At 52.3% G+C, this 22,601-nt stretch overlaps 3 protein-coding genes across 3 annotated transcripts in view; 1 reads left to right on the plus strand and 2 right to left on the minus strand.

The window, feature by feature from the left end:
* Nucleotides 1-13,226, minus strand: part of LOC125974666 (sodium bicarbonate cotransporter 3-like) — a 17,301-nt gene extending 4,075 nt beyond the window's left edge. Inside the window, exons 1-2 of the mRNA XM_068651958.1 lie at nt 13,077-13,226; nt 12,233-12,335 (exon numbers count right to left, since the gene is read on the minus strand). The gene's annotated coding sequence lies outside the window, so the exon portion shown is untranslated. The remainder of the gene's footprint in view (nt 1-12,232; nt 12,336-13,076) is intronic.
* Nucleotides 238-15,720, plus strand: LOC125974717 (collagen alpha-6(VI) chain). Its single transcript, XM_049729490.2, has 39 exons — nt 238-2,441; nt 3,678-4,265; nt 4,709-5,287; nt 5,356-5,976; nt 6,110-6,670; nt 6,792-7,349; nt 7,429-8,007; nt 8,079-8,657; nt 8,783-9,144; nt 9,268-9,346; nt 9,419-9,564; nt 9,640-9,732; nt 9,806-9,859; nt 9,973-10,044; nt 10,124-10,150; nt 10,233-10,277; nt 10,354-10,407; nt 10,519-10,581; nt 10,655-10,720; nt 10,808-10,861; nt 10,945-10,980; nt 11,075-11,137; nt 11,212-11,274; nt 11,355-11,417; nt 11,485-11,547; nt 11,753-11,803; nt 11,883-11,918; nt 12,016-12,078; nt 12,257-12,319; nt 12,423-12,458; nt 12,529-12,565; nt 12,654-12,665; nt 13,107-13,600; nt 13,829-13,919; nt 13,981-14,631; nt 14,707-14,791; nt 14,861-14,967; nt 15,084-15,128; nt 15,196-15,720. The coding sequence occupies exons 1-39, from the start codon at nt 2,360-2,362 to the stop codon at nt 15,360-15,362; spliced, it is 7,488 nt and encodes a 2,495-aa protein (XP_049585447.1). The 5' UTR covers nt 238-2,359; the 3' UTR covers nt 15,363-15,720.
* pik3r4 (phosphoinositide-3-kinase, regulatory subunit 4) lies at nt 15,622-22,554 on the minus strand. Its single transcript, XM_049729295.1, has 20 exons — nt 22,387-22,554; nt 21,290-22,012; nt 21,004-21,137; nt 20,734-20,941; nt 20,265-20,654; nt 20,056-20,190; nt 19,767-19,988; nt 19,506-19,679; nt 19,275-19,420; nt 18,996-19,199; nt 18,687-18,888; nt 18,195-18,298; nt 17,861-18,083; nt 17,468-17,798; nt 17,035-17,246; nt 16,842-16,973; nt 16,677-16,777; nt 16,455-16,543; nt 16,202-16,322; nt 15,622-16,107 (listed from the first exon to the last, which is right to left on the minus strand). Exons 2-20 carry the CDS (start codon nt 22,005-22,007, stop codon nt 15,937-15,939), a joined length of 4,017 nt encoding a protein of 1,338 aa, XP_049585252.1. The 5' UTR covers nt 22,008-22,012; nt 22,387-22,554; the 3' UTR covers nt 15,622-15,936.
* Between the last annotated feature and the right edge of the window lie 47 nt (nt 22,555-22,601).

Here is a 22,601-nt window from a genome sequence, read left to right on the forward strand (position 1 = left end):
GTGCTGAACGTTCAGGACAGAGGGAAGTCATTTGGCTAACAACAAAAAGACGTGATTGAAAGCAGAATCGAACGAAGAATGTGATGAAGTAAGCGAGTACGTGGAGTGTCGAAAGAACAAACAAACAAATGCATGGTAAGTGGTGCGTAAGAACATGACAAAATGACAAAAGTGGATGGCTGATGATGAATGGACGAGGTGCGACAGTGTATGTGCAAGACTAGAGGAAAATGTTTAGAGGAAGCTCACTTGGGGACAAAACCAGCAGAGGTGCCCGAGGGAGAACGCCAGGAGGAAGACAGCCAAGAACCTGGCCAAAGGTGATCGATCGCCAAGGCCGAAAGACGGGATGGAACACAACAGCCCCCGCACACCCGTAATCAGCACCCACCCCAACGGAACCAGCTCTCACCGAACCAGCCCCCACTTCCATGGAATCAAATTCTCCTACGAACTTGCCGCACCCCCTGACTCGTTAACGGTCAAACTCGGCCCACACTGGCATGTGCAACTGAATATAAGCTGACCAAAGAACCTTGAACGTTGCCTGTTCTGAATGGACACTTTCTGCTCTTGAGCATGGACGCATGAAAGGTCTTGTATTTTTCCGGAAAAGAGAGCTTTCTTAACAAGAATTGTGATTGAACTCAACCAACAACCTGTGTAAGTCTACATTTTGTTTCCGTGGCTTAGCCTTGTCCTAAAACTGAAGAAATAAAACGACCACGCAGTGAGTAAAATGGAGAACAGGTCATTTGGTTATGGCTTTTGCCGTGAAGCGCGGATAGCGCGCTTCCCAAATTGTGGACCAGATGTGAAAGTGTGAGCGTGCGAGGGAATGTTTGGTTCTTTCTCTATGTAGCAGGCTGTGTGAAAGCCCTCTTGTAATCATTGCGTTTATTGTTAGTCTGACAAGTCACTGATTGAATGATTAAGTGATCTTTTTGGGGGGGTTTCAACATTCATGAAAATCTTTTTTTTTATTATTATTTTTTTTTTTGGGGGGTGAAAAAGAAAACTCAGTAGTGTAGATTGGAAAGTTTGAAAGATTCAGCCCTGGACATGAAATTGGGCAAACCTATCTTTGATAACATGACACACAAAACAGTACGTGGACAGGAAGTCGGCCATTTTGAGCTGAATTAGTCATTTTGATGAAGTCTGGGACTTTGGCCAACAAATTTAGTCTATGGATGCTTCAATGGTAAGTAGGTTTGTGAAAAACCTTTCTTCATCCCTTTTCAGTAGGTCTTAAATTTATGAACACATTCACGTGTGTATGAAGGGAGGGGTGGTCTTTGAGGGGCGTGGCCAGTAGAACCCACACGCCTGGCCTGCAGATGTTTGTGAGTTGGACTTTTTTTTGGGATCGCCATCTCTGGCATCGATGTAGTTTGACTATATACTTAAATATTTAAAACGTCTTCCTCACTGATGCTCGCCCAACTGAATCTATTGTATCTATTCATCTTTCCGTAGAAGGCGTGATGTCAAGACTGTTAAAAAGAAACTCTTCATAATAGAAGAATCAATTCTTAAACATACAATCAATCTTTTTTTTCCTCTTTTGTGCCATGTGAGCTTCCATAGTTTGGGCCCGCAGATGCCAGTAAACTCAACGTGAGAGCACAAAAGGAATGACCACCAGTGAACTTTCTTCAATCAAGTGACACTGATCTGGAGCTCCTTTTTTCCCCCCCTTGGCTTTCTTCTCACAACTGTCATCCACAGGACAAGGCCTTGCACCATTAGATGCTTGATATGGTCGGCGACTGGAGTCTGCAGGAAACGCAGCCGCCACTTTAAACACAAACAGATGAGCCAATTGTTCCTCTTTCTGTTTTGTGATAGCAGACAGCTGCTCATTCTCAATTACAACACCACGTGACGTCCCTTTAGGCTTCTCGTGAAACCCAAACGGTCGTCACTATTCCGGCCGGGCATCTTCTCTTCCGTTCATCAATAACAACATCTTAAGTGTAATGAGAAGACACACAGGTGCTGACATTGTGAGGTATAGAAAACAAAAGGCTTTGGTTGGCCGGGAATCAAATCGTCTGTGTTCACACCCCCAACGGCGCAACGACACCGTTTCTAAATGCACCTCTCTACGAATGTACCAAAAGAAACACAACGTGGTCAGACGGACTGCATATGATTATTATTGTTATTAATATTGATATTAATATTGAATGGGGTGGATGCCATTATTATCATTGCTATTTTTGTTATTATTATTATTCAATGGGGTGGATGGCAGTAGACACGTATGGACAAACCAACCACCGACCTTGGCGCTTCTTTCATATTGACGACGACATGATGGTTGCTTACCGCCTTCTCGTTGCAGGAGAAAGAAATGGTCATGGCAGCTGGGAGGAGTCTTCTCCTGGCTCTCATGGCGGCCGCCTGTTTCCACGGTAACGCTGCACAGAGGACAGGTGGGTGACCTCACCGCACTGCATTCCACCAAATGGATGACATGGCCTTTCTATCTCGCTCCCACACATCAACACAGTATGTTGCGCACCTCTGGCAGCATTCTCGTATTCACAATGAAAATCACATGGACTACCATCACTGAAACCCCACAACCTATTCTTGGCTTGTGCGAAACCAGATGGACCCAGACAGGTGAAGTCAAACTAGCCAGTAGCGAGGACATTCTCTACTCTGGACATGCAGAGGAAGCAGCACCACACACAGAAGGAGTGGCACTCATGCTCGCCAAAGAAGCACAACGGGCCCTCATCAGTTGGGAGCCCATCAGCTCCAGAATGATCACTGCAAGATTCCAAACAAACCCATCAAAGAATCAACCTTCAAATCATACAGTGCTATGCACCTACCAACAATGCCGAGGAGGAAATGAAGGATCGTTTCTATAACCGACTACAACACCTACTCCAGTCCAGGAAGGAAAAAGACCGAACCTTACTCATGGGCGACATGAATGCCAAGGTGGGAAACAACAACAATGGATACGAGCTGGACTTGGCACCATGAACGAAAATGGGGAAAGATTTGCAGACACATGTGCTGACACCAACGTGGTCATAGGAGGCACCATGAACCCATTCATAAAGCCACCTGGATATCTCCCGACCACACTACCGAAAACCGGATTGTCCCACATATGCATCAAGCAGAAGTTCAGACGGTCTCTCCTGGATGTGAGAGTAAAGAGGGGAGCAGGCGCTGGATCAGACCACCGCCTACTGGCTGGAAAACTCCAACTCAAGCTAAAGCGCTGCAATACCCCTTCTGGGAACAGAACAAAGTACTGCAGCCCAAAAGAATTATGAGGAAGCAAACAAGGAAGTAAGGAAAAGCGCTAAACGGGATAAGAAAAACTACATTGAAAGAAGCACAGGAAGCAGCAGCGCAAAACAATCTCAAGGAACTCGACGTGACCACCAGGAAACTAGCTGGGAACTTCAGACAGAACAACACACAAATCCGGGATGAAGAGGGACGACTCCTCACCACCCAGGAGGAGCAACACCAAAGGTGGACAGAGAATTTCAGCGAGCTGTTGAATAAACCACCGCCCGACCAAGCAATAGAGATCCCATCAGCACCACACCAACTCAAAATCAATTTGCCCCCCCCCCCCCCCGTGTGTTTGAAAAACAATGGATGGATAAAAATGCTAATTTTGTTCTGTCCTCTCTCAGAATGTGCCAACGCCACGGTGGCCGACGTGGTCTTCCTGGTGGACGGCTCCTCCAGCATCGGCATTTCCGATTTCCAGGAGGTGCGGACGTTTCTCCGAACCGTGGTGTCCGGTTTTGACGTCGGTCCTGACAAAGTCCGCGTGGGTTTGGCGCAATACACCGACGAACCTTATCAAGAGTTCCTGTTGAAAGATCACATGGACAAGAACTCTCTGCTGGACGAACTGGAACGATTCCCCTACCGGACGGGAGGCACGGAGACGGGCAAGGCCATGGACTTTATTCGGACGCAGTTCTTCACAGAAAGCGCCGGAAGCCGAGCCAACCAGAGGGTGCCTCAGATCGCAGTGGTCATCACGGACGGAGAGTCCGCCGACGACGTGGCGGAGGCCGCTCGGCACCTCAGACAACACGGGGTCATCGTCTTTGCTATCGGAGTGGGGCAAGCTAACTTGGTGGAGCTGGACGCCATCGCCAACCGACCCACCGACAACTTCCGATTCTACATCGACAGCTTCCAAGCTCTGCAGAGGCTGAGTGTCGGTCTGCTGCAAACCGTGTGCACTTCCATGGACAACCAGAGGCAAGGTGAGTACCAGAAGCACCTGCAGGGACACTGGGATCGAGGTTCCCGGGTTGGGCAAAACCTATGGAAAGCTCCAGCGTGAGAAGTTAGCACTTGTTTTTTTTCATTTGTTGTTTTAACGGGCTACAAGAGTTTTACATAGCTAATTATAACCCGCTGACCTCGTGGAATTTGAATTGCTGATGAAGACCCGATGTAGAGCTCAAAGAACAACGGATGTTGTACGGCGGTTACGCAACATTTTGTTTCGGGGGGGGGGGGGGGGGGGGGGGGGGTTGGGATGAGGTCATGTTCTGCTTATAGAAATCCAAAACGCAGCTATAACATTTCGCGTGGCCCGGATTCCTATCGGGATTCTTATCGTGGCTTGTGTGAGCCCAGACTTCCCGATAAAGACAAAGATTTGTCATGCATAATTACGTCCAAATATTTTGTGTTTTTCCAGCTTTGTCCGAAAAGTTTTCAGATATCTTCTTCCTGGTGGACAGCGGCTTGAATCAAGCCGAGTTCCAGCAGGTCCGAACCCTCCTGCTCCGACTGACCAACCAAATGAACTTCGGAATCTCAGCGCACCGCCTTGGCCTGGCTCAGTACGGCCAAGACATCAAAGTGGAGTTCCCCTTGAATACCCACCAGACCAACGAGGAAACCAGCGCCGCTGTCCGCCGCTTCCGCCTACGTAAACTTCAGCCCAACGAGCCGCGAAACCTGGGTGCGGCCTTGGAGTACGCGGGCTCGAATTTCTTCACCAGCCAGGCGGGAAGCCGGGCGGAACAAGGCTTCCGACAGTTCCTGGTTGTCCTGAGTGGGAAAGAGTCCGACGACCAGGTCTACAAACAGTCTCGCTTACTCAAGGCCCAGGGCATCAAGGTGGTGGCTATGAGTGTCGGTGCGTCATTACCAGATTTGAAAGTCGGCTTACTAGAAAAGAGAGATTTCCCCTTCAGTCCTTCCATCGTCAATGCCCTTCCCTCTCTGAAGACTACCTTTGAAGACCAGAGGCTGCCGGCCAGTCTTACTGGAGGTAAAAGGAATCCTTAAACGGGCAACCTTACGGAGGATCATTTTTTGTTGTTGTTGCTTCTTCCACAGAGTGCAAAAGAGCCAAACTTGCAGACGTCGTCTTCATCATCGATGAGTCCGGAAGCATAGGAACTCGCAATTTCCAACTGGTACGCACGTTCCTGCACTCGGTTGTCAGCGGCCTGGAAGTGGCTCCTTCCAGGGTGCGAGTGGGAATCGTCATGTACAGTAGCAAACCCAAAGCTCAGGTCTACCTCAACACCTTCGATGACAAGAACGAATTGCTTAGTTTCATCAAAATAATGCCATACCACGGCGGCCACACTCAAACAGGCGTCGCCCTCGATTTCACGCGGGAGCACGTGTTCACCAAAGAAAGAGGCAGCAGGAAAGACAAAGGCATCCAGCAGGTGGCGGTGGTAATCACAGACGGGAAATCCCAAGACGACGTGAGCCACGCTGCGGTGGCCCTCCGTCGGGAAGGCGTCAAAATCTACGCGGTCGGCGTCAAAAACTCCAACCGTGCCCAGCTGGTCGAGATGGCGTCCCACCCGCCCAGCAACCACATTTTCATTGTGGACAGTTTCTCCAAACTGAGGGCGCTGGAGCAGAAGCTCCAGAACATTGTTTGCCACAACGTCCGGGTGCAAGCGCTCAGCGTTAACATGAGAAGAAGCAACATCAAGGAAGGTTAGCATTGTTGCACTTGACCAATAAAACACAGAGGCTGTTTCAGAATCACTTCTGAATCGGAACCACTAATCAAATTAATCAAAACGGTTCTATAGAACAAAAAAATCTAATCTGATCGATTGTGTTCTAGGCTGCTTGCAAACTGATGAAGCGGACATCTTCTTCTTGATCGACGACTCTGGAAGCATCGAACGTGACGACTTTTACGACATAAAGAAGTTCATCATCGAGTTCATCAGCACCTTCCGCATCGGACCCCAACACGTCCGTATGGGCGTCGCCAAGTACGCGGATGCGCCAAACTTGGAATTTGATCTGACAGCCTATGCGGACGGAAAAAGCCTGGAGAAGGCGGTGGAGGACATCGTGCGAGTGGGGGGCGGGACGGAAACGGGAAGGGCGCTGGAGTTCATGGGTCCACAGTTTGATCGGGCCGTGGTCACACGAGGTCAGAAGGTGCCCGAATACCTAGTGGTCATCACCGATGGGAAATCCACAGATGAGGTCAAGGTGCCTGCGGAGAAGCTACGAGCGCAAGGTGTCACAATCTACGCCGTCGGAGTGAAGAATGCCGAAATGGAGGAACTTCGTGAGATATCCGGTGACCCTAAGAAGACGTTCCTTGTCAATAACTTCGACGCTCTCAAGCCCATCAAGGATGACATCATCACCGACATCTGCAGCACTGATGGTAAGATTTTGTTTTCCTTGCGAACAACACTGATTAATTTTCTCTCGGCATCAGACACTTCCGAACATGTGTTTTGTGGGCACAACTGGGCTAACTAACTTTCCGTGTTGTTTGTCTGCAGCTTGTAAAGACGTACCCGGAGACCTCTTGTTCTTGGTTGACAGCTCTGAAAGCATTTACCCGCAGGACTATGAAAAAATGAAGGGCTTCATGAAATCTGTGGTCGGCAAGTCCAATATCGGGCAGAAGGACGTCCACGTGGGCGTCATGCAGTTCGGCAACATCCAGCAGCAGGTGTTCCGCCTCGACAGCTATTTCACTAAAGACCAAATGTTGCGAGCCATCGATGGCATGCAACAGATCGGAGGAGGTAAAGACACGGGAGAAGCCATCGCGGCTTTATCGCCGTACTTTGACGCTTCCCAAGGCGGGCGCCCTGGCGTGAGTCAAAGGATGGTGGTGTTAACTGACGGAGAAGCTCAAGATGATGTCAAACTTCCTGCCGCCGCCCTCAGGCAAAAGGGCGTGCTGGTCTATGCCATCGGGGTGAAGGACGCCAACACTACCCAGCTTCTGGAAATCAGCGGAACAGCAGAGCGAAAGTTTTATGGGAAGGACTTTGATGTTCTGAAGGAATTGGAGAGCCACTTGGTTTTGGAGATCTGTGATCCAAACAGAGGTCATTAACACTCGCACTGTTCTAGTCCAATTTGCTGGTTCTTGCAGGAAGTAATGGTCATTCTTTTCTCCTCCACCAGAGTGCAAGAAAACTGAGAAAGCAGACATCATCTTCTTGGTGGACGGCTCCACGAGCGTCACCTCGGAAAAGTTCAAAAGCATGCAAAGGTTCATGTCGTCCATGGTCAACCAAACTACGGTCGGTAGTGACCTCACTCGCTTTGGAGTCATTTTGTTTTCCACAAACGCCACATCAAATTTTACCCTCAACCAATACGAGTCCAAGCGAGATGTTCTTCAAGCAATAGCGGTGCTCGAGTCCCCCTATGGGAACACCTACACGGGAAAGGCCTTGAACTACACCTTGCCGTTCTTCAATGCCGAGTACGGCGGTCGGGCAGCGTCCAAAGTGCCTCAGATTCTGATGGTGATCACAGACGGCGACGCCACCGATTGGCACGATCTGCGTGAACAGTCCGACGCGCTCCGAGACAAAGGGATTATAGTCTTCAGTATCGGAGTGGAGGGCGCCATCAGGAAACAGCTGGAGATCATGGCGGGTCATGACTCAAAGCGAGTCTTCTACGTGGACAGTTTTGACGCGCTGGAAACTTTGCACAAAAACATCTCGTTTGTTTTCTGCATCTCCACAAAACCAGGTAGGAGACCTTTTCGTCACCAGTTGGTGACAAAACCAATTTCTTCACCAGTCTAATCTTTGCTTTTGCAGCCTGCGAGAAGCAGAAAGCCGATCTAATCTTCCTGCTCCCTCAGTCGGGCAACATCAGTTATCAGGACTACACCGTCATGAAGAACTTCACCACACAGCTGGTAGCCAGCTTCAACGTCAGCCAGGATTTTGTCCGGGTCGGACTGGCGCAATTCAGCAACGATTTCCAGCACGAGTTCTACCTGAACCAGTTCTTCACTTATGAGGCGGTGACCAAGCACATCATGGGCATGAACCAGCGTGGTGGCGGAACCCTGATCGGACGCGCCCTGGATGCCATCAGGGCTCACTTTGAAGAAGCCAACGGCTCTCGCAGGTTGGCCGGTGTCTCCCAGAACTTGGTGCTGATCACGGACGGAGAGTCTCAGGATGAGGTGCAGGAGGCCGCGGAGCGCCTCAAGGCTCTCGGGGTGGAGGTGTTTGCCATCGGTGTGGGTGACGTGCACGACCTGCAGCTCCTGCAGATCACAGACACCCACGACAGACTCTTCACTGTGGAAAACTTTGACAGTTTGGAGGGGATCAGACAAAAGGTGGTGAAAACCATCTGTGAATCCAAATTTAGCAAAGAGCGGGAAAGTACGTTCCTTGTTTTGGCTTTTCTTCTCCTTCCATTCTTCTTTCTTTTTCCCTTCTTTTATTGTCTTCAGGCCCAGTCACGATTCTTTCTCATTTGTATTTTTCAAATCTTGCTCTCGCTTCAGGCTGCAGTATCGACATTGCCATGGGCTTTGACATTTCTCAAAGAAGCGGACGTCCGGGTGAGATGTTGGTCAGCGGCCATAACAAGCTCAGGACTTTCTTGCCCGAGATCGTCCATTACGCCTCCTCCATCCAAGGCTTGTGCTGCACCGGCACCGAACCCATCGAGACCAAAATCGGATACAGGGTGGTGGACCAGGACGGAGGAACCCTTTACGACTTCATGTTCAAACCTTACGACCCCAACGATGACGTTGTGAGCGGGGTCATGAGTTGGAATTTGAACGTTCCCACGCGCCTCAACAGGGCCATGCTCAAGTCCTTCGGGCAGAAGTTTGAGGACGACTCCAAAGGCGGTGTGAAGGTAAGTCATGTTTCAGTCTTGCGGAGGTTTCATGTACTTAAACCAGAGATGGGGGTCTCTAGTCACATGACGTGACTTGAGACAAACTAAAGTCGCTGATGGTCTGATACTGCCCGCCTTCAGGTTCTAGTCATCTTCTCAGACGGACTAGATGAAGACGTGATGACACTGGAGTATGAGTCCGAGCTGCTGCGAAAGTCTGGTAAGGAAAAAGAAGATCTAGACGTGTTTTTGTCGTGTGGTACACGGAGGTAATACAGAGGTGTTCCTACAGGTGTGGACGCGCTGCTGATGGTTGGCCTGGAGGGGGCGCCGGACCTGGCGCAGCTGCAAATGTTGGAGTTCGGCCGAGGGTTCGGCTACAAAACCCCGCTCAGCATCGGCATGCAGAACGTGGGCAGCGCCGTACTCAAGCAGATTGTGAGTTGAGGAGAAGGGGGCGGAGCTAAATGCCATGGCTCGCTAACGCTAATCTGTCACCATGTGTTGCGACAGGACACGGTGTCCAGTCGAGTGTGCTGCAACGTCACGTGCAAATGTTCAGGACACGAAGGCATCCGCGGGTCTCCGGGTTCCCTGGGGTCGAAGGTTACAGTGTCGTCGTGACCGCTGTCTTCGTCGTCATTATCGTCATCTTCATGTGATGCGTTTAATCGTTTAGGGCGTGTCGGGACAAAGAGGTTTCCCTGGATTCCCTGGAGAAGAGGGCCTACCTGTAAGTACACTTACAGTTTCCCCCTTCTTTCCTTTGTCCTACCTTGCCTCCCTCCTTTCTTGTATCCTTACTTGTGCCGCTGAGGGTTCAGCCGTGGTGTCGATTCGTTTCAGGGTGACCGTGGTAGTCCTGGGCCCAGTGGACCTCAGGGTATTCAGGGCTGCGCCGGACTCCGAGGATCTAAGGTACTTAACTGCTGGTGTATGCGTCTGTCACGTCACATGATGCTTACACGCCGACGTCTTCCGTTTGTTTCGTGCTCAGGGCTACCGAGGCCTGCGAGGTAATCGGGTGAGTGACATTCACGGCACGACGTCGTCCTTCCTTCAGCAGGGAGTCCACTTTGATGGATGTCACGTAATTGTTTTGGCAGGGCGAGGATGGAGAAGGCGGACTGGACGGCGTCAACGGAGATCAGGTTAGCGCTCGGGTGTCCTCATCAACTTCATCATCATTCTCTTCATCAACGCGATGAAGGTTCTTTGTGCGTGCAGGGCATGTCAGGACAAGGTGGTAGTCAAGGAGAGCGAGGACATCCCGGAAATCCGGTAAAGTATACATGGACATGAGTCAGAGGGCGTCAGTGTAGTTTTGCTGTGTGTGGGATTGACCCACAGTCGTGTTGACCTCTGAACTCCTGACATTCGTCCATTCCTCAGGGCATTCCTGGTATCCGAGGGGAGGCGGGACTCAAGGGACAGCGAGGCCTGAGAGGAGATCCGGTGAGTTGAGCCTCTCCTCGCAAAGACCACTCAGCCTGCTGGTCACGTGACATGCCTTCTTGTGTTGTGTCAGGGAGAACCTGGACGGGAAAACACTGCGCCGGGACCCAAGGGAGATGTGGGAAATCCTGGTTTGCCGGTCAGCAATTACTCCTTTCTTGCTTCCTAAGTTCCCGGCATCCTCCCTTATGCCCGCCACCTGCTTTCCTTCCCTTCTTGTGTCCAGGGAGAACCAGGACAAGACGGGAGGCCCGGAGAAAGTGGTGTCCAGGGGAATCCTGTGAGATTTTTTTGTTGCTGTTGTTCTGACTGTCACCATCTTACTTCCTCTCACGCTGAATGTGTGTACGTGTTGTGTGTCAGGGTCCCGACGGAAGACGAGGACCCCTCGGGGAAAAGGTGGGAGATCACCCAGAATATCAGAAACCCATTATCTGCTTTATGTCACTCAACACACACTGACAATTGTGTGTACATGTTTGTGCTCCCCCAGGGTGGTGCCGGAGCTTCCGGAGATCCTGGCCTGTCAGGAAGTCCTGGGGCTTCAGGTCCTCAGGTGAGTAATAAACAGGAAGTGCTATCAGCGCTAAAAACGCTAACATTTTTGACTGATTCTTGTTGCACGTTTAGGGCCCCAGAGGGGTCAGAGGTCAGCCTGGACCAGGAGGGATCCCTGGACTTCCTGGACCACAGGTATGCAATGCATCTGAACCATGGCGACAGTGCCATGCCATCAAAGTGTGCACTGAAACATTCTTGTGGTTTTCCTGCAGGGGGGGCCGGGCTCACCAGGATTAGCAGGTTCGAAAGGAAGACGCGGTGGTAATGGTCAGAAGGCGAGTGACAGCTTCGTGTTGACATCATGCGACGTCACCATGGTAACCACAACATTTGTCATTAAAGGGACAACCTGGAGATCCAGGCGTGCAAGGGGTGCGGGGCACGCCAGGACCACGGGGTCCGCCGGTATGTATCCGCATTGGGAAGTGTTCTACACGTGCTAACCTCCTTAGCATCTACTTTCGATAAATGCCATTGGACGACATAAACAGTCCAGGGAGTGCCCCACTTTACCGAGAAACCAATTAACATCGGTGTTTACGTATGTCATGCGTCAGAGTACAGCTGTTCTTTGTGTACTCGTCATGTAAACAGTTGATACCGCCAACAGGGTCAGGACGGCAGAGACGGCTACGGACCAGCTGGACCTAAGGGGATCAAGGTGAGCAGACGACCGTGTTGAGCTCAAGTTGTGTGTGTTTTCTGTGTATCTCTTAATGCGCACTTATTTGTGTGTGTAGGGAGATCCAGGCTTCCCCGGTTACCCCGGTTTAGTGGTGAGTGCGTTCAACTTCACTGACAGAAAGTCTTTTAGGGTGAACAGACACCTGAGGAAATGCTGAGTGGCCACACCCACTTTTTTTTTGCTCTTAGGGTGAGAACGGCCTGGGGGGTCCTCAAGGTCTACCGGGGCGCAAAGGCAACCAAGGTCGCGGGGTGAGTCAACACACAAACATGCGGGTACATTTGCAGCTTGGGTGCGCATAGCTCAGGTTTCCAAGGCGGATAAATGTCTTTTGCAATGTCCAGAGCCATGTGACAAAATAACATTAATTGATCAAATCACAGGAAACAAACAAATAAAACTTACTGATAATTGTCGACTTTTCTGCAGGGTAACTCGGGTCGCACAGGGGAGACGGGTCAACAGGGAGAGCCGGGTTATGAGGGACACAAGGTGAGGGTGACTCCTCCTTTGACACAACAACAAGAAACAAAATGGATGAATGAGAGAAAGAAAGAAATCGATGAACGACGTTGCCTTTCTTTGGAACACACAGGGCCCACGAGGTCCCGCTGGAAGCAGAGGGAAGACGGTAAGGGTCGCGTTTATTGTTTCATTGTTTGTTTATTGGTTTTATTGAAGTGTCTCGTATCGCTCTGAAGGAATGCGAGCTGATCACGTACATCCGAGACAACTGCGGTGAGTCCAGTATCGGCTAGCCGAGGCCACACCCACTGTCCGGTTGTCATCCGATCAGCTTTAAGTTTGTGTTTGTGCTCTTTTTCAGCTTGCTCCAAAGGTACGTACGTGTCACTTCCTGCCTGAGTTGTCAACCTGTGCGTTGTGGTGGCCATTTTGTTTTTTCAATCGCGAACAATGAACGATTGGATGAGCCAATCATTGGAACCCGAGTGAGTGAGTGAGTGAGTGAGTGAGTGAGTGAGTGAGTGAGTGAGTGAGTGAGTGAGTGAGTGAGTGAGTGAGTGAGTGAGCCAATTAATGAACAATAATGTCCAAATCAATGAATGCGCCCATTTGATTGAATGAACACATTAGTTCCAATGACTGCATGCTTAATTGAACGAATGAGGGTGTTGATGAACAAATGAGAATGGGTGAACGAATGAAATACTGAACGCAATTACAAACGACCTAATGTGGAATGAGCAAATGAAAAAAGTTTTGCGTTTTGGTCGCCATTTTTTTTTACCTTGTGCTCTCGTCGTTGCTGGCCGTTCAGACTTGGGCTCTTGCCCCGCTCTCCCCACGGAGCTGGTGGTGGCGTTGGACATGTCCGACGACGTAACGCCTGCGGCGTTCGAGCGCCAGCGCTCGGCCCTGTTGTCCCTCCTGGAGGATATTACGGTGTCGGAGAGCAACTGCCCCACGGGAGCCCGCGTGGCCGTGGTGGCGTACAGCGCCTACACCAAGTACCTGGTCCGCTTCCACGACTACCGACGCAAGGCGCAGCTGATGGACGCCGTGAGGAACGTGGCACTGGAGCGCACGTCCAACAAGCGGCAACTGGGCGCCGCCATGCGCTTCGTAGCGCGCAACGTGCTGAAGCGCGTGCGCTCGGGCGCCATGATAAGGAAGGTGGCCGTGTTTTTCTCAAGCGGCCCGCCGCAGGACGTCAGCGACGTGGTGACGGCCGTCATGGAGTACCGCGCCCTCAACGTGGTGCCTGCCGTCATCTCCTTGAGGAACGCCCCCGCCCTCAGCCGTGCCATGGAGGCAAGTTTGACAATGTGACTTTTACTATTCCTTAGGTGTTGTTTTGGTGTCAAGGGACTATGTTGAAGTGGCGTTTTGGAGAAGTTGACAATCACTTTAAGCAGGAGGGGAGCGCTGGACACTTCTTTCGCAATTCCCAGTACTTAATTCCCATTTTGCAGGGGGACCTATCATCAGTTACTCACTGTTGGTGTGGACCTCTCATCCGTTATTCACATTTTCTTGCAGCTGGACGACACCGGAAAGTCCATTTTCACTGTGCTGGGGAGGGACGCCGCGGCCGACCTGTGGAAAGTGAAGAACTGCGCCGTTTGTTACGGTAAGCGGATGTTTGGACATTCGCGTAAGATGTTAGCTTAAGCATTTTTCCACTTGCGCAGACCCGTGCCGACACGGCCAGGAGTGCACGTTCATTCGGGAGACGCCGGCGCCGCAAAAAGTGGAGGCGGACGTGGTGATGGTTGTGGATGGCTCGCGCGAGATGCAGGCCGACGAGTACGCCGGCGCTCAGGAGCTTTTGGCCTCCGTGGTGGAGCAACTGGCCATCAGCCCCCGGCCGGGCCAGGCCGACACTCGCGCCCGTGTGGCCGTGGTGCAGCAGAGCGGCGCCCGCGGCACCAAGTTGGAGTTTGGCCTGCAGGCTTACCAGGATGGGCGGCTTATGAGGTCACACCTGCTGACTAACATGCGCCAAGAGGGCGGATCCTCGTCCTTGGGGCACGCCCTGAACCTCGGCCTGAAGGAAACGACGACAGCCGCCCACGCCCGCAGGAGGAAGGTGATGCTGGTGGTGGTGGGCACCAGGTCGGCGTCCGAGGATCGCAAAGTGTTGCGTGCCGCCGCCATGAAGGCCAAGTGCCAGGGGGTGGCGCTATTCGTGGTGACGGTGGGCGAGCGCTACGACCGCGAGCAGGTGGAGACCGTCGCCGGCGAGCCCTTGCAGCAGCATCTGCTGCACTTGGGACAGCTTCACCAGGAGGAACGGGACTACGTGCGGAGGTTCTTCAGGGTCTTCATGGCCGCGCTAGACAGTGAGACTAATACGTGTCAGAAGTTCTTTGCATTGTCTATGTTTGTCTTTCTAAGCAACTGTGTGTGTGTCACAGAGGGCTTCATCACACACCCAGCGCCATCTTTGAAGCAGATCTGCCAACGGACGGGTCAAGACGGTGGGCAGATCCTCACTGATGGGTAAGGCGTTTTTAATCATCATCATCACAGTCGTCATCATGTTGGTCATGTGACCGCTATGGCGTCCAGTCAAGGGTACGTGGAGGAGTTTGCTGACCAGCCGCAGGAAGAGCCTGCCGACCAGTTGCAAGAACAAACCGGACAGACTGACGTCGTCCACATGCTGAGCCCAGAAGGTGAGGAATCATCACAAAAACACGTGATCAATCTTCAAACAAAAATGAGGGCGCCTTATCTGTAGCTCGCTACTTTGACTTACGGCTGCGTTTCTCGCTCACGTTAACCGTAACAGAGGATGACGCGACGCCGCCGCAATCGACCGACGCCAGTGCCGCGGGTAAAAGTCGCAAACGCTCGCTCGCACGAAGAAGCCGACGCGTGACGTCCCCCCTGCTTCTCGACAGACGCCTGCCTGCTGCCCATGGAGGCTGGGGACTGCCAGCGTTACGCCATGATGTGGTTCTACGACAGCGAGGAGCACAAGTGTGACCGCTTCTGGTACGGCGGATGCGGCGGAAACGAGAACCGCTTTAGCACCCTGGAGGCCTGCCAGGACGCCTGCGTGGCCTGAAGGGGCGCCGCGGACCCATGTGACTCTTTTCAACTTGAAACCTTCTCAACTTGATTGTTATTGTTTAGGAACTCGTGTCACAATCTCAACATCCGCTCATTTTTTTTTAAGTTTGGATTTCAAAACATTCCAGAAAATTCCGAATTTTCCTACACAAAGAGAGGTCAAACTGAATCTAATTTTAAGTATCAACAAGGATTATAGTGATTCAATCGTTTAGCATCCCTATAAATTGAACTGAGCATGCTAACAAACTGAATAATAAACTATGACGTCAGGATTTATTGAACACGCATAGGTCACATGACTTGTTCAGCATTACATGATCAAACTATAAAACTCAATATGTACAAGATGACATCACAGTGACATCAAGGTTTTTCTCATTTCATCGTCATAAGCCAATATGAGCTCAGCACGACAGGTAATTAATTACAGGAAGTCTTTGCATGTTTCCATAGAAACCAGCTAGCATTGATGTGAGTGAGCCTATTAGAGTGTGTGTGTGTGTGTGTGTGTGTGTGTGTGTGTGTGTGTGTGTGTGTGTGTGTGTGTGTGTGTGTGTGCGCGCGCATCACTTCCACACTTTGATGATCCCATCCCTGGACGAGGTAACGATGAATCCTTGCGTGGTCTGGAAGGTGGCGATATCGGTGATGATGTCGTGGTGTCCCGCGGGCAGCGACTCGGGTCCCCGTCGCGGCGAGTCCTCAGCGGCGCCGCTCTTCTGTTTGCTGTGGATCTCCTGCGATGTGGATGAACAATTGTGTGTGTGCTTCCTGGACTACATTTCACCGGTGTACTCTGAGAAACATCACGGCATGCGCCGCTCGGCTTACCTGCACCACTTCTGTGCCTTCGATGATCTTCCTGCTGTACATGACGGAGGGGCAGTGCAGCGAATCGTTGGCGCCGCCCGCCACGATGTACGATCTCTCCGGGTACGCCAGATCCCAGAACCTGGCGAGCGCAAATGTCACAGCGTCATTCACTTTGGGCCGTCTGATTTTGAATCTCAAGAACCTTTAAGAATTTCTAACACCAAAATTTGGGCCGTAAAACAATTTGGCATTGTTAATTCGTTTGTCACACCTGATCCTCATGTCGGAACCGGCGGTGAGCAGCAGAGGATTGCCGTCTGCCGGACTGCAGTAGATCCCGTGCACGCTGTGAGGCGACGGCTGCGACGCAGGACAGAGAGCATGAGAAGAATCAGAAGATGGATGGATGGATGGATGGATGGATGGATGGATGGACGGACGGACGGACGGACGGACGGACGGACGGACGGACGGATATTTTTGTGCTTCTCACCTGCGACTCTGACAGGGGCGGGGCCGAGCTGGCCCACAGCGTGAACTTACGATCCCCCGTCTCCATGTCCCACATGGACACCTCGTTGTTGCCCTGCACGGCTGCACGCGCGCGGGCGAGTCACATGACCACGAAGTCAACGTGGAAACGAGAGGGTAGGCTTACCGGCGATGACCGACGACTGGTAGAGCGGGTGCATGAGCAGGCGGCGGATGCGCGCGCGTGCCGGATGCGTGTGGTTGGAGATGGGCAGCTGGAAGCGCATATCCCAGCAGGCCATGGTGCCGCTGCTCGTACCTGCGGAGGGAGGGGACGCTCGCTCAGGTCGCGTCGAGAAGATGCCGCTCGGCGCGCTTACCGAGGCAGAGCCAGCATTGGTGCATGTCCACGCTGAAGGAAGTGATGAGTCCCAAGCGGAGGTCGTGGCGAAGCGTCCAGGCGTTGGAGTTGGAGCGAAGGTCCCAGCCCACCAGCGAGCCGTTGACCGTGGCGTACGCCAGCACGGACTGAGCGCCAGAGTTAAAATGGTGGATGTCCACCGCGCAGCCGTCCTCCTTCAGATCCAGAGACCTGCAGGGAATTTTTTTTATGCCTGTGTTTTGACTTTTGGGAGCTACAGCATGAGCCATTTGAACTTTCTTTGAAATAAAGTGATACAACTGTAAATATATTTGAAAGCATTTTGCAAATAATAATCACCAATATAAATATTCGAATCAAATATTATACAATATATACTATATATTAATAATATATATAAGCTAATTAATATGAAATAATTGAAGTCTCACCGGGTCTGGAAGGGTTGCACTTTGGGCGATTTTGGCGGTTTGCTGGCTTCGACCGCCAGCAGCTGGATGGCGCCGTTGTCGGACGCCACGGCCAAGTAATGCGAGCCCTGGCAGAAGGTCAGCGTCTTGGCGTGGCCGCCGATGCGCGAGTACGTCAGGACCGACCTGGTGGTGGTGGTCTTGCCCTCCATCTTCTGACTGTCCCACACTTTGACCGTGCCGTCGTTGGACGCCGTGGCGAAGATGGCGTGCTCGTCCGACACTCTGATGCGGTTGACGGCCGCTTTGTGCTCGTGGAGGTGGGCCACCAGCAATCCTTTCGGGTGCCACCCTGAACATTTTTTTTTTATTTAGCTTAGCTCAGATGCCGTGAGCAGAAGTGCGGGCGTTTACCGGGCGGCGGCGGGCGACTCTCCCACTCGGCGCTCTCCATCATCTGCTTGGCCATGCGCTCGGCGCTGCACTGGTCGCGCTTTTGCTGCACCAGCTGCTGCAGCTCCGCCTTGCAGGTGTTGACGCGGCGCTGGTAGGCCAGGCCACCTGTCACCGACTGCTGCACGGCCACCGCCGGCGCCGTCGCGTTCTTTCGGGATTGACTCGCCGGACCGTCGGGCACCTCCAGGGCGCACGAAGCCATTAATCAGTTGGTGCTTTTAAAAATCGGCTCTTTTTGTTGTCGCTAGTTTTAAAACAAACAGAAAATGAAAATGAAACCATGCAGCAATACCGTGTTTGGCTGCATGGTGGCAGCGGTGGAAGCAGGCTCCTGAGATCCAAACATGCTCTTCCACTCCTCGTTCATGATGGAGTCCTGCTTGGTGTGCTTCCTCGCTGGGAGAGACAAATATTTAGCTATGGTGAACTTCACTTCACCTTTTCTAAACGTTTGAATGTCCAATTGTTTAGTTTTGGGCCTTTTTAAATCATAATAATAATACATTTTATTTATCAGGCGCCTTTCAAGGCACTCAAGGCCGCCGTACAAACATAAAATAGCATACACAATTAAAAGGAAAAAAAAGTATAAAGGCAAAGAAACATCTGCAGAAAATCAAAGCAAAAACGTCAAAAAAAATGACAGCAAATCGCGCTCGCGTTCACTCCAACAAATAACATGCTGTCCTCTGCCGAAATTCAAAACAGGTGTTTTATCCATTACAAATATGCGCAAATATGAACTGAATGAGGGACAAAAAAAAAAAAAAAGCGCGAGGCTCACCTCGCTTGTCCTCCACCTCGCCTTTGGGCTTGGCCAAGTCCACCTGGCGTCCGGCGATGCCCAGCACGGCGAGGTCGACCACGCCGGTCTGGGTGGCCTCCCCCAGATGTATCTGCTCGCCCATGTTGGCTTTGGCCTTGTTGGACTTGAGCATGAAGTCTCGGAGCGCCAGCAGCTTGTCTTCCTCCGCCTCGGTCATTCCCTGCAGGCGGCCCGAACAACAGAAACTTTCAAACTCCAAGTTGCTCCGTTTTATTTGAAGTCGCAGTCGGATCCGGCGTGGCATTGTGCTTAATTTGGCGTGTTCACCTGCGAGAGTAGCTTCTTAAGTAGCTGAGCGATGGCGGGGTCCTCGGGAGGCGGGCACTCCGGGATGGACCCGGCGCGCTTCTTCTGCCGCAGCAGCAGGTGGCGGAAGAGGCTAGCGATGTCTTTGGAGCGCAGCGCGTAGTCAAAGATGGAGCGGCTCAACGGCTCCTTCAGGACGCTCAGCAGGACCAGCTCCTTGTCGATCTGAGGATGCGGTCGGCGGGTGTGAGCCGGCCGGGATGGCCGTGACAAGGCGGCGGCAGCAGCGGCGGCGCTCACCTGAATGATGGGCTGCGTGACGAAGGGATTGAGGTGCGGCATCAGCTTGCAGTAGACGTCGGCTAAGTTGAGGTGCTGAGCGACCACCGTGATGAAGCCCACCGCGCCGTAGCGGATCCATAAGTTGGGGTGGCACAGGAACGGAGCTGCGGCCAGGAAGCAAAAAAAAAAAATAAATAAATCAAATAAATGAGCTGAGGCGCCAGGATGAAACGTTTGATGTCAACTTACCGATGTCGGCGACAAACTCGTAGATGTGAGGCTTCTGCAGCAGGCCCAGCTGGCACATGCACGTCAGCGCGTTGAGCGCTTTGTAGATGACGAACTCCTCCGTGTCGCTCAGGCCCTGCTGGAGGAGCGGCTTCAAGATGGCCGAGCTCTGCCAGCCTACGTACGCTGCCACTCCTCCGCACACAAACACAGCCACAATTGACCTCTCGGAGTCGGCGCGACTTCAAACTCCGAGGTGCGCGTAAAAAAAGCGCTTCTCACCGACGATGCTGTCGAAGAAGGCGCCGCGCAGGTGCCAGTCGTTCTTGTCGTTGAGGAAGGTGATCATATGCGAGAGCAGCACGTCGTTGGCCTTCTGCCGTCCGAAGAAGACGCAGAGTCGCGTGATGCCGTTCTCCATCAGCGACTGCTTCACCACGTTCTCAGAGTCGCTCAGCAGCGTCACCACCTTCTGCTGCACCATCTCGTGGAGCGCCTGCAGCTCTGCGCATTCGGGGCTGTTCCAATCAATTCTAAATCTCGGAGCACCTGACCGCTTTTTTCCACTGACCTGAGTCGTAATTATCGTTGGGGTGAAGCGTTTCCTCCGCCTCCTCGCCGTTGGCGTCGTGCTCCGTGCTTAAGTTGTTCTCCTGCACCAACTCCAGGAAGCGGAGGGCGCTCTCTGCCAGGTGCGCCACATTCTCTGACAACGACCAAAAAAGATTCTTCACCAACTGGATGGACACAATTTGGTGGAAAAGGCGGCAGCCGCCTCACCGGCGTACGCCAATCTGACGATGGTGGCGTTATCCTGCGCCAGGTGGGCGATGCCCGGCAGGATGTACTCCGGGTAGATATTCACGTCGTTGCGTGGCACCTCCTTGACCAGCGCCAGCACCTTGGTGAGAGTGCGCACGGCCTGGGCCCGCACGCGCGGCACCGGGTCGTTGCAGAAGTGCAGCAGGTAGGGCGTGATGCGGTCCAGCAGGATGTCCACGCCCAGACGCGGCGCCAGGTGGAGGATCAGCTCCAGCGCCGCCAGCTTGGAGTCGCACGAATGCAGCGTCTGCAGGCAGGAAGTGATGACCGACGCCAGCACCATCAGGCCTTGCTGCTCCTTGGCGCTCACCGTGCCGTCGCCAGCGTCCTGGGAGGAACTTGGAGAGCCTGCGTCAAGGATTTGCCAGTGTGTCTTCAAGAACATTTGGTCTCATGGAAGGAAGCTGCGTTTTCACGATGCGGTCACCTCGGAGGTTGTGCAAGATGTTGTCCAAGTCTTTGCGTATTACGAGGACTCTCTCGTCGGCCGACTGGAAAGTGTCTTTGGCGAATTGCGCCATGTAAGGCAGCAGGAAGGTGTAGAAGATGTCTGGGAAGGCTTTTCCTCGCTGCTGCTTCAAGTAGTCCTCGGCCGACGAGCGCCGCTCGGGTTCTCGCTGGACCATCTGCGCCACCTGAGGGACATCAGAGAAGGCACGACTGAGATCCGGGTTTCCGTGTCAAACACGGGCCTCACCAGCTCTCGGATGCTGCGGTCCTCGATCTTCTCCAGAACATGCTCCGTCTGAAAGTGTCCTTTGCGGTACGCAAGCAGCTGGGACAAATCGAAGAGCGGGACGCCCTCGGTGAACAGCTCAGCGATCACGCAACCTGAGAAAAACGGAGAAAACACGCTGCCTTCAAATAACATTTCACGGCATCCATCCCAAAGCATCGCTGGCACAAATTCCTTTCCGTTGTGTCACGACCATTCTTTTTTGTCACATGACCTGTTTTAGAACGAGCAAACCTTTCAGGCCCACCTGCAGAGAAAATGTCCATGGCCTGCTTGAGCTCGCCTCTGCTCCTCTGGTTGCTGCTGCTCAGGTCCACCAGCGGCGTGTTCTGGTCGCTCTCGGCGGCAAACATGGTGCCGTCCACAAAGCGCTCCGGCGCAATGTAGCAGGTACGACGGCGGGACGTGTCAAAGAAATAGTTGAAGTCGGCAGGATTGTCTTCGGGAAGGTAGGTTGGCTTGAAGCTGGCGAAATCGCTGAGCAGCACCCAGTTCCAGCTGGTCACCATCACGTTCTCCGTCTTGATGTCGCCGTGGCGCACGCCGGCCTTGTGCGCCTGGTCCACGGCGGTGAGGATTTGGAAGGCCAGCCAGCGCTTTTCCACGTTGTTGAGGAACGGCCGCGTGCTGATGCGGTCGTACAGGTTGTCGCGCACGTACTGGCGAAAGAGGATAGCGGCCTTCTCCGTCAGCGAGGTCTTCTGGAAGGGCAAGCAGTTGTGGCACGAGTGCAGGCGGATCTTCAGCTCCTCCAGCTCCTGTTTGTAGCTGGTGAGCGGCAGTGAGGGGTCTTGGATTGCAAACACCTTGACCACCAGCATGCCCTCGCGGTGCTTGGCGCGCGCCACCTTGAAGAAGCGCGTGCTGCCCAGGCTCTTGTCGTACTCATGATCATGGATGTCTGAGAAGTAGCTGTCCACTGACAAGATCTGTGATGGGGCAATACCCGCCAGCTGGTTGCCCATCGCCTCTGCCGGGAGTAGAAGTAAACTGATGGTCGTAACAAAACACTTATCGAATTTAAACCACTTTGGGAACCTTTCATAAAAGGCTTCAGTCCTTAGCGCAATAGTACATGCAATTTACCGGTGTAACTCTTTTACTGTTCACCATCTGTCGTCGTCATGTGACTTATCATGTTAATCCTGCATTTTCTATTCTAACACTTGTTTTTTTTTTATACTGACTTAATTAGAAGCGGTATTTCCACATACGTTGCAGTGTTTAAATTTTAAAGAGCCATCATATGACATCTCGTTAGCGTCCCGTTAGCTCGCCGGCTAACCAAACAGCTAAAGCATCCGTGTAAAAATGGCAGGAAGTGGTGGGGGAAAGTCGTTTTACCTGCGGATGGCGAGGCTGATGTAGTGGAGTTCTTTTATAAAGCCAGTCAGAATGAGAAAAGAAAGTACTAAGGGAATTCTCTGCGGAAACTAGCGATATAAAGCGAAGAAACGGCTTCGTGCAGCTGTTGTTGTGCTTCCGGGTCAGAGTGAAACGTCACTCGGTAGCCGCCCTATGAAATGTAAATACGGCGAACTCCAAGTACAAAAAAAAAG

Source organism: Syngnathus scovelli, chromosome 9, assembly GCF_024217435.2.
Source record: "Syngnathus scovelli strain Florida chromosome 9, RoL_Ssco_1.2, whole genome shotgun sequence".
NCBI classification, from domain to species: Eukaryota; Metazoa; Chordata; class Actinopteri; order Syngnathiformes; family Syngnathidae; genus Syngnathus; species Syngnathus scovelli.